The 11,147-nt window shown below is 28.7% G+C and overlaps 2 protein-coding genes across 5 annotated transcripts; one reads left to right on the forward strand and one right to left on the reverse strand.

The window, feature by feature from the left end:
* Positions 1-478: 478 nt before the first annotated feature.
* On the reverse strand, positions 479-8,661 carry LOC122515618 (zinc finger MYND domain-containing protein 11). Of its 4 annotated transcripts, none has more exons than XM_043633022.1 (10): positions 8,152-8,660; positions 7,417-7,481; positions 4,939-5,353; positions 4,521-4,851; positions 4,126-4,439; positions 3,885-3,917; positions 3,264-3,764; positions 2,991-3,173; positions 2,762-2,895; positions 479-650 (listed from the first exon to the last, which is right to left on the reverse strand). In XM_043633022.1, exons 3-9 carry the CDS (start codon positions 5,332-5,334, stop codon positions 2,773-2,775), a joined length of 1,881 nt encoding a protein of 626 aa, XP_043488957.1. In that variant the 5' UTR covers positions 5,335-5,353; positions 7,417-7,481; positions 8,152-8,660; the 3' UTR covers positions 479-650; positions 2,762-2,772. The 4 variants fall into 4 exon arrangements, with proteins under 4 accessions (XP_043488957.1, XP_043488959.1, XP_043488956.1 ...); XM_043633024.1 differs by lacking the exon at positions 479-650 and having other exon boundaries at positions 2,624-2,895; positions 3,264-3,514; positions 3,587-3,764; positions 8,152-8,661; XM_043633021.1 differs by lacking the exon at positions 479-650 and having other exon boundaries at positions 2,624-2,895.
* LOC122515623 (protein LZIC-like) lies at positions 851-1,720 on the forward strand. Its single transcript, XM_043633028.1, has 3 exons — positions 851-1,023; positions 1,092-1,227; positions 1,304-1,720. Exons 1-3 carry the CDS (start codon positions 923-925, stop codon positions 1,646-1,648), a joined length of 582 nt encoding a protein of 193 aa, XP_043488963.1. The 5' UTR covers positions 851-922; the 3' UTR covers positions 1,649-1,720.
* Positions 8,662-11,147: the final 2,486 nt, after the last annotated feature.

Raw genomic sequence — 11,147 nt, forward strand, 5'->3', positions numbered from 1 at the left:
TGTCCAGTTGGACAACGCTGGTGTCAAATATTTACTTGGAAATAAAAGAAATAAGAACAGAAAAGAAGCGAGGAACAACATGATTACGTTTGCTAGAGCAAATACGAGCTACTGTGTTTTATATATTTGAATCTTATGTAATATTACAATTTCTGATTCTTATAAGTTTGATTAAGTAAAGTAATGAGATCAAATTGTTCCTTTACTAATGATTTTGATCTATCAGTTCCGTTGCAGTACGTCATTTAAGTTGTTTATGTCTATAATGAATTTCCTTGAAGCTAAACAAATCATTGTTCTCTGAGGATATTGTAACATTAATAAAATAAACATAATACAAGAATATAATAAAAAACATACATGCAAGTAATTGACAAAAGGTGACAAAAGAGGCTCGTGTGAAGAGGAAAAAAAGTAGTGTAAATGAATGCTATAACTGTGCAAAGAAATGATTGTTTAAAAAATTCTACTTACTTGATTTTTATAATTATATTCGTATTGATTCTTTAACAATATTCTTTTGTCATTTGAGAGTCTTCTGTCTTTCCCGCTTTCTTGCGTTTCTAATTTAAATACCCAAAGAACATCAGTGACATCTACAGAGTGATGTAAACAAATCCGATGTAATATAACCTCATACTGATGCGTTTCTGTAAAAAATAAAATAATAACATTTAATTTACATAAGAGATGTACATAAAAAAAACAGCAGTATATTAAGATAATGTATGCTTCGTTTGAACATGCATAAGATTTTTTATGAATAAACAATATGGACAAAAATAATTACTCTAATACACACTGCTTCATTTCTAAATAAAAGTGCAGTAACATAAATATATATAAATATAAATATACACCACTTAATCAACGATTTTATATTATTTAATATCAGTGAAAAAGTTAATATATAATATAAATAATGAGCTCTCACGGTAAAGCGGAGACTGAAAGATTGAAACAAAATTTGGAAGAACAACTTGATAGATTAGTTCAACAATTAGAGGATCTTGAAGAATGCAAGTAAGAGAATGTAAATGATTATTTATAAATAAATAAAATATTTATATTATTAATATTATTTTTCTCAGAGATGAAATGACTAATGAGGAATATGAAGAAACGAAAGAAGAAACCATGGAACAACTACGTGAATTAAATGAATCGTTACAAAGAATGATTTCCGGAAACATGACTTTAATCAATCAGTTTGGAGCAATGCAATTGGTATATAAAGATATTTAATCTAATAAATAATAATCCGATATGTAAAATAAAATCTAACATAATTTATACGATGCAGGCAACTCAAGCAGCAATCAGCGCAGCTTTTAAAACTCCTGCAGTAATTAGAATGTTTGGTAAACGTGAACCGGATCAACTTAGAGAACGTCTTGCTCAAATAGAACGAGATAATAAACTTGGAAAATTAAATAAGGATGTTGCTGATCGGTTACGTGCTGAAGTACTAAGCGCTTTGAGACAACTCGGAGAAAAATTGGATCCATCTGAATTACAATTGTTAGAAAAGTTTTCCTTAAATACCATAGATGCAACAAGTTATGTGCAAGTAACGGAGACCGTAGAAAAAGGTCAAATGGCTTTAGCAGTAGTTGGTAAAGAAGTTAAAGCTACTCAAAGTACCTAGATTCTTTTTAATTTATCTTATATATCAATATTACTGTCTATATATATTAAAAATTTACTGTCTATATATATTATATATATTTTCAATGTGATTTTTTTAAAATAATATTCATTTACATTTTTATTAGAATATATCTTATTTTCAATATTATACTTAATATTTAAATTATTTATTAATAATTTCTGAAATGGCGATGTAATTTCAAAAAAGAAAGAAAAAAAATTATATATATAAATACAAATTATATTATATATACGTCTTGTATAATTAAAATCTACAACTTTTTAATTTATCTATTTATTCAACCTAAACTCTAATATATAAATTCAATGAATATTAATACAAATATAGAGAAGTTATATAATAAAATAAAATTAAATAAAAGGACTCCCTAAGAATGATCTATAATTACTAACAAAAGTATTAAGTATGAAGCAGTGGAATGAGTAAAAATATTGGACTAGTATGTTGTAACTTGCTTTTGTGCGCACATACTATTTTTTCACTTGATTAAAGTATCACTAATTTTTTTTTATTCACAAACCTTGTGACTTATTAAATATACTTATTAATTACTTAATATTGTGTGATTTTAAAATTGTTAAGATAATAATATAAGAAATATATTCAAAAACAAATAAAATCGTAAATCTATATAATTGATTAAACATTAGATTAAATACTTAAATGAAAGTATAAATATAATTTATTCATTTAATAATTAAAAACTTTCTTTGATAAGTCAACATTTTTGTAAGATCATAAATCATATGATTTTAATTTGAAATTAATAATCGTATATGTTTTGTAATATAAAGAAAACAATTATATAAATTATTGATTATTAATAACTAAAAGAAACATTGAATAAATTAAATTGTTAAATATTATATAGCACGATTGAAAAATATAAATTTATACTTAAAAAATACTTTCATCTAAGAAATCTCTAGAAAGAAACGAGATGAATTAGTATTACGAATATATACATTACTGTATTTTACTTTTTTTTTCCCCATTCAAAAATAAAATACAAAAAAAAAAGAAGAAACTTAGAGTTTCTTGTGTTTCTTATTCTATAATAAAATCATATTATTATAAGATTTATTGCACCTTATAATTAATTAGCGTTTACGCCGACAAACTCTTTTGTGTTCGCGTTGCCAATGAACTTGTTGGCAATCTGTACTGCAATAAGCTGTGTTCCAACAGCAATGATATATTGCTTCTGCTTCACAGTTGTAACACTGCAATGAAAACACATACATGCAGAATATATTATTATTTTTCTATTTAAAGTAAATATTATAAACAACTATTCATATATGTGCAAAATAAATACCCATTGTTTCTTTTTAATTTCGGATATAATCTGTTGATGTCTCTCAGTTAGTTGTCTCAACTCTTTAGCATGTTCTGCTTGAAGTCTCTCCATTTCTCTGCATTTATCGAGTTCCAATTCTCTTCGTAGTTTCTCTAATGCTGTTGTTATAGGTTGTTCGGATGTCCTACGTTCCCTTTTAATCTGTAATATTTTATATATAACAAAGAAAAATATATTTCCCGAATATGCGTTATATTATTGCACATTTTAATGCATTAAATGATAATATACCTTCGCAGGTATCACTTCTGTTTGAATTTGTTCCGTTTGCACGAGAACACATTTGGATCTTGGTTCTTGAGAACTAGATGTTACCATATCTTCTTGAGATCCTTCCTTTTTTAAACCTTGTGGACACGTACTGGATATTTCTCTTGTAGGTTCATCCTCCGCTACTGCTAAATGTGGTACCGTTCTTTCTTCACTTCCGGCTTTACTTTTTGGAGATTTATTTCCTGCAGTCTCTCGTGACGCCATTAAGTCTGCATGACCATCAGTACTTAGACGTTCAACTTTAACTCTTAAATCTTTTATAATCTGTTTAGTTGGATTACTTTTGAGAGAAGTTTCTTTTAAACTTCCTGTATCTGTGCGTCCAATTTTAGCAGCTTTGGGTCCCTCATAGTCACTGCCAGTATCTATTTCTTCTACAGCCTTCCCGGACTTTTGTAGTAAGTGTTGATGATGTTTCAATTCTTCGAAAGCTCTGTTCCATGCTGTCGATCTCTTTATCTATGAAATAATAATAGTAAATGATATGAAAGAAATAGATCATTGCAAAATTTAAATTGAAGTGCAATGATAGGAGAATTACTCGCATTTTCTATTTGCGTTTTCTTATAGGCATATTACCTTCATTTCTTTCCACTTGCCCTTTTCCGAAGGCTATGCAAGAATTCGTTGTTAAGATAGTTATATATCTAAGTGCAACAACAATTTTTTTAAATTAGTTTTCTCTCAACTGTTCTCTCCTATCAAGTCAGTGATATAATAGACTGTTAACTGCATGTAACCTAAACCGAGAATTTTCAAAGTGGTCGCGTAACAGTGGTTCGCGTGTACAATCCCAGAATATCGCAACGAATATATTTACCTGTAGAGATTGTAAGCTGACACTAATTGGCCGAATAAAAACTTTCTCTATGTTAGCCCGCATGTGATGCCCTCCAAAGAATCGAACATCGTAGACATTGCCATTAATTTGCATAACTTTAGCTGGCCAGTAAGGATATCCTTTTTGTTTAGCATAAACAAGTTGATGCGGTGGGTTGCATGGTATACAGAACCACATTTTCTCCGATTTCTCATTTGATATTCGGTAACAGTCTGCACACCGACGAATTTCTTGAAGATCGTAACAGCAATCTTGATACATTGTGTTGCCCATTTCTCCAATTATACTATGAGCTATAACATTTACAAAATATATATTAGAGTACATAATATATATATATATAAAGTATAACTTTTAAAAGTGTAATATTTTACCTCCATGATATAAAAGAATGTTATGAAGAATATTGTGTGCATCTGCTTGAAACTCTGTTAAATTGTTGTACTCGTTCTTGTTTATTTTAGAATCCATAATAGCCAAATCCATATGATTTTTTATAAGAAAACCAGGACGCCATGCATCTTCACCTTCACTTATCCAAGTAGGTCCAGAAAAGTTGCTTGTTGGTACAACGATGAGATCGTTATTAAAGACTATAGTACGATTTGTTATTTCTAGTGGTAACTTTGCTTTTAAATGACCACATGTGAAAGTAAGTATATGATTGAGATCATATTTGTCTGAGTATGTGTCGGTATCTAATTTCTGAAAACATATTTACATTTATGTTATTAATTGTATATTAAAAATGTTGTATCTCTAAAAATGTTATTAAGATTTTGTTATATTCACCTCACAAAAATCGCACATTTTTACTTTTGTATTCGTAGGCACATGACAATTGGGATGATATACTCTATAACATTTTTGGCAGGATTCTACCAAACCAGCTTTTTGACATTTATAACAATACCAATCATGATCAGTTTTTTCTGGTGGTTCTATTGGTAATCTGTAACTTTCTTGTTCTATTCCTGCCTTCGATGGTACTTTTTTTAAAATTACAAGTTTATCTTCGACAGCTTTGTTCAATTCTTCTTGAGCTTGTTGTTCGGTAATTCCATAAACGCGTGCCAAGTGTCGTACCATGCGTTCATTGCTAGGTAAACTTCTTTGATGTACTGTTATTTTTATGGCATCCCATATGCGTTGAATTGCAAAGGGATCAGTTCTCCGACGAATAGACATGATTACTACGAATCAAGTACTAAAAACAAGTCAAATAATATATTAATATTATACTTAATAAGACAATTATTAATGGTATTACATTTCCATGGTACAATTAGGCATATAATTTAAATATTATGTATTACATCATAAAATAGTATTTATAGAAATTATTTTTAGTTGGTGTAAAAATATACTATTTATTACGAACATCATATCTTTGCTTCAATGTATTATCTAATATCAGACCCTCATATTCGTCACCCACATGCAATTGCTCTAACAGTAGTTGAACAAGTTAGTTACAGTCTAGAAATTCTTTTCTTGACAGTAACCAACCAACCAAAAGTTTTATATACAACAAACAATTATTTTTCAAGAACAATTTAACTGTATAAAAAATATAGTTCTGATAGAGTGACAAAATGAACATCATAACAATTGGCATAGCAGGATACGTGCTACTGTTCTTCAATTTTATTATATTAGTGATTCTTGTTAAAAAGAAGTTCAAGTGTCAAAAGGTATCTTCATTTTATATCTTGTCAACATCTGATATATTAAATTCAGTGGTTACAGCAATAGTACTACTCATAAATCATGCAGATATGACTGCCAGTACTAATTATTTTTATAAAAATAAGCGAATGTTAAATATAAATATTAAAGATAAATATTCAGACACATTCTTGCAATTTTATGATACATATAATTTAACTGGCATAAATTATTCTGATTTAACGATATGCAATATTAAAAATCTATTAATGCATAATGCTATGTTCCTAATGCCTTTTACAAATGCATTTATATCGTTAATAATATTTTCTATACAATGTAATTTAAGTGCTACATTTATCAATGATAAATACAATAATTATTTCCAATCAGAAGTAAAAATGGAAGAAAATCCAATAAGAATGTCTGATAATATTAATCATTCAGAACATCATAACATTGAAGTTATAGACATAAATGATACGAGTTCTAAAAATGAAGAATTAATAAAATCAAAAGATATGTACAAAAATACAACTACTATGAAAATGAAAGAAATGATTCCACAGTTTTTTCACGATACAAAATTAAAAAACATCTCAGCAACAAATAAAAGCATTGTTGGAATGAGTGTATTGGGTCAATGGTTGATACCAATTGTTACTACAGGAATTTTATATTTTGCAGATTATCAAAACATTGGAATAATGTTGCAAACTGAAAATATTAAGTGCATGTACGAATCTCCTTTCTCGTTTCATAATTGCTTTGAAACAAATGAAGACAAAAAACATAATGTTTCTCACGAATATTCAACTATTTCAATACCAGTCTACAATGATTATGTCAGTAATTTAAGTTCAATACAATTGTTTGATCTTAACGTAACAGAAAATGAAATAATCTCCAAAATATATGATATTATGAATTCAGCATTAAATAATACAAATGACTTGGAGAATAAAAAACTATTACCCATAGAAAACAACATAGATATAAATAATACCATAAATGACATTAATAAGACTGATCTTGAGACAAATTCTAAGGAATGGGTAACAGTAAACAATTTAACTTCTTATAATTGGTCTGATATCTTTGTCGAACAAAAAAATGATTTTCAAATAAAAGATGAGAGATTCGAAGAACAGATTAAAAAATTGCTGCTACCACGAAACGCTTCTTTGATTCCCTTCAATTTATTCGATAAAAATAAAACGAATAAGAACTTATCTCAAGATAATAATCTTAACGATAAGAAAAATGAAAGCAACTCGTTAGTAAATGATAGAAATAGGGCAGAACAAACTTTGTTACTAACTAAGGAACAAATTCTTTTGGATATTGTTTCACGAATAAAAAATAGTACCTCTATAGTACATAAAAAGAAAGGAATCAAAACTAAAAGAAGTGGACTGCGGTATTATAATATTGAAACTAATTTTTCTACAACAGAAATGACGACAATTGTTAACGAAAACTATGAAGATGTTGACAAATTATTTGAAATTACTGCCACGTGTACCATGGATAAATGCATTATACCAACTAAATTTGTAAGGTTGTATTTTTTTGCACTTATTTTTATAATATATTTCTTACCAATTATCTTGTCATCCGTTCTACAAGTACGCAGTCAATTTATTTGTCAGAATGTATTGAGCAAACTAAAAGAAAAAAATACAATTAGATACAATACTTCTCATGATTCTTTTTTAAATACGGAGTACAATAATAAAGAAATCAAGCACACGTGCAATCATGTTAATATATATGATGGCATATTAAAAGAATCATTACAAGTTGATAAATTAATAAGAACAATTAAAGTATCCTTAATAATCGGCATAATATTATGGACACCTATTTTCTTGCAAACAATATTTAAAGTATTCTTATGTATCAATGTATCAACGTGGATAACAGATTGCACATTTTTATGCGCTATATTCAATGATATCGTAAGAAGTATTTTTAATCTAAATATAGTTACGATAGAAGGAATTCCAAAAGTCTTTAGTAAAAAAGAAAACACCGTACATCCCAGCAAATAAATCATCTGATACATGATATGATACTTATCATTTACTATAATATCGCTTAGTTTTAAGTTAAATACAAATTATCCTAATTGATGTATTATGTTATTATAATTTTATGAATTCCTAAAATTCAATAACTATACAGAATTAATAGAAATGTTAATTATGAAGATATAATTAAATTCGACATCATTGATTAAGCTCATGGTATCATAGATTTTTAAAGTACTCTATTTAAATAACATTGAACTATTATAATATCGATAACTAAAATTTTATGTTCACGCAAACTTACATTCGTTTAGAGATAATGGATGATCCTCTCGTGCTAATATTCTTTTCGTGAATTGGCAACAAAAAAATAGAAATTCCGTTAAGTCCGCCAATTTTCTAATCGATTATTTACACGAATTTTTAAGGATCGTTAGATTAGAAAATAAAATTCATTATAACGCCCAACAACACGAAATAAAGTGATAATTAAATGATAAAAGACGCGTACGAATACTGTGCGGACGTCACGAGTCTGACATAACCTTAATGATGCGCACGCATCGAAACATTCACATTAATCTGCCGATAAAATTTTTTTTTACATTCGCCATTAACAATTTTTTAACCAAAAAAGAACAGTTTTTAACACAAATTACAAACTTTCAACTACTCAGAGTTTTTCATTTAGGTTTGTAGGTCTATTATAAACAAATATATTTTATATAAAATATAAATGTAATGTTTTTTTAACTGAATCTTGTTACTGTTATTTAATCGTACATTTAAAGCTGTTCACTACCTTTCTTCCGAAACGCGATTTTAGCGTCAACCTGGACATTATACGAACTAAACGAGTCGGTAATTTTCTTTTCTATAATAATATTGACCGTCGGTAATGTTAATATAATGTATTACCGACGCAGAGTAAAATAAATCAGAAAAATACTATTACCGACAGTGGGTGTCGTGAAAGTAAAAATCTACTATTACCGACAGTAGGAGTCCTGAAATAAGAAAACTGCGATTACCGACTATCGATGTTCTCCAAAGTAGAAAATTACTGTTACCGACGGTAGAAAAGATAAAGGTAAAGCACTACTATTACCGATATCGCCTTAGCTGGCCTGCCACTAGAGTGGCTTTTGCGAATATTTTTTCCAGGCCGATGCGCCACTATAGTGGCTCACTCGAGTAGCTTGCCAAACCCCCCCCACCAACACGGAAATGCTAACAGTATCTGACCAAACAAATTAAAAAATATATTACGAATTCGTAAGCAACATTATAAATGATGTATAAAGTAATATCTTATTAAGGAATCTTTAGAAAGAAAAAGCCTACTATCTATCCATTGCATCTATGATTTAAGAAAGAAACCTGTACAAAAAATATTATTCTAGGACTGAAAAATGCAATGAATAAATCGAATGCAATCTCTTTTATACATCGCAACTTTTATTTTAATAATTTGGGACAACTCTCTGGTATCTGTAAATACATAAAAGTTATTAAAAAACATTATAAAGTAATTAGTTTCTGTATATTAAATGGATAAAAGGAACCAAGGAAAGGGGAGTAAAGGAATATTATATTAATTAGGGATTTAAAAGAAACTAATTACTATTATAATGTTTATGGTAAGCGGTCTTTGGCTAGATTTTACTTGCAATGGAATATTTAACATATAAAATATGTTAAACATTATACTGAAAGTAAAATACCATTGCCCAGGTCTAACCACGAGGAGGTAACCGCTTCTGAAGACCCGGGATGTGCATCCTGAAAATGTCCCCATCCGAATTAAATCGAAATCATAGAAAATGAAAGCCCCGAGAACGTTTTTTAATGAGCCCCACTCTGAGGCCCCATCCTAAGAGTTATATTCGGATAATCCTTACAATAATTATCGAAAATGAAAAGAAAAGTGGAATACCAAAGAACAAAATGATAAAATAGTAGTGAAACATGAATAAAATCGAAATAATATGGAACCTGTGAACACAAATGAAACACATTTCAAATAAATATCCCACGCGTGCGATGCTAAAACGAAAAGAATAAATAGATTAAAATTATACATTTAATTTCACAAGTAATTTTACATTTAATTATACAAATAATTACTTTAAACTATATTTTATTATAACTAAATCCTTGTGTGGTCCTCGGCTGGTCCTCGGCTTGGCCTTTGGCTGATCCTCCTCCTATGTCCTGCAACAAAAAAAACAAAGACGTATGGAAGAAGAAAAAAAACGAGCCTGCGAACGAGCCTGCGAACGAACCTAAAAAAGAAAAAGAAAAGATTATTTTACATTTGCAAAGATTCCAGGATTGATCCATGGTATCTATAAAAATTTGGACTAATCCATGGTATCTGTAAAAACATAAAAGTGCATTAACAATGATTTTTCTCACGAGTGCGATGCAATATTAAAGTAATAAATATATTAAAATATTACCGTTTACCATAATTCAGTCGACTTCTGGTTCCCTCTTTCATATGATTCATCCTGCAATTAAAATATTAAGAAAAGGATCGTTTGGTGTGGGTGGAATTTTAGGTAAGGACATGATTCTATCTTTGGGAGTAAGATAGAATCAAGGCTCGCGTGGGCAGGGTCGCATCCCTGAAGTAGACCTTTCTTTGGAAAGAAAGAATCTACCCGCTACCCATTAAAAAAAATACTGGAAACGAACCTGAAACAGAAAACAGAAAGATTAGTTTAGATTTGCGAAAAACCAATGAATGCATCGAAAGCATATTCCTTTTCTAGATGAAAATCCAATACTTACAAATGCATTGGAATTAATCACATCCTGAAACAAACTATAAACGAAAATTAATTAAATATATAATATAATAATTGAATAAATCTTAATACCTAAAATAATAAAAGATACATTAAACAACATTATAAGATAATTAGTTTCTACGAATGAAATGAAGAATGAAAAGTGGGGAAATTGTGTGTAATAGGAAATTAAAAAATGATATGATATTGGAGCGGGAATTAGGGAATGGTATTGTACTCTATCATGATTTTAAAGTATTTTCTATCTTTTTAATGAAATATCATTTACAAAATCAAATTTTCTTAATACTCGATTTATTTTAAGGAAAAATTATGTTTGGTCTTTAGTGGGTGACATGGCAAATCCAACGATGGTCACCTGTAACAAAAAGCAAACTATTTTAATTATTACCATTCTTAATAACCATTATAAATTATTGACGAGCAAAACAAAAAATAAAACAATAAAAATATCAAATGACCAACGAGCTATTTTCAAAATTTC

This window comes from Polistes fuscatus, unplaced genomic scaffold (assembly GCF_010416935.1).
Source record: "Polistes fuscatus isolate 324 unplaced genomic scaffold, CU_Pfus_HIC Scaffold18, whole genome shotgun sequence".
Lineage (NCBI taxonomy): Eukaryota > Metazoa > Arthropoda > Insecta > Hymenoptera > Vespidae > Polistes > Polistes fuscatus.

Bases quoted from the DNA above. Each gene is read 5' to 3' on its own strand.
- LOC122515618 (XM_043633022.1), bottom strand. From the start codon at position 5,334: ATGTCTATTCGTCGGAGAACTGATCCCTTTGCAATTCAACGCATATGG. The intron at 3,918-4,125 runs GTAAATATATTC...ATTCTTGCATAG, and splicing joins TCAGCTTACAATCTCTACAG to CCTTCGGAAAAGGGCAAGTG. The intron at 2,896-2,990 runs GTATTTATTTTG...TTTTCATTGCAG, and splicing joins AAATTAAAAAGAAACAATGG to TGTTACAACTGTGAAGCAGA.
- LOC122515623 (XM_043633028.1), top strand. From the start codon at position 923: ATGAGCTCTCACGGTAAAGCGGAGACTGAAAGATTGAAACAAAATTTG. The intron at 1,024-1,091 runs GTAAGAGAATGT...TATTTTTCTCAG, and splicing joins GAGGATCTTGAAGAATGCAA to AGATGAAATGACTAATGAGG. The intron at 1,228-1,303 runs GTATATAAAGAT...TATACGATGCAG, and splicing joins AGTTTGGAGCAATGCAATTG to GCAACTCAAGCAGCAATCAG.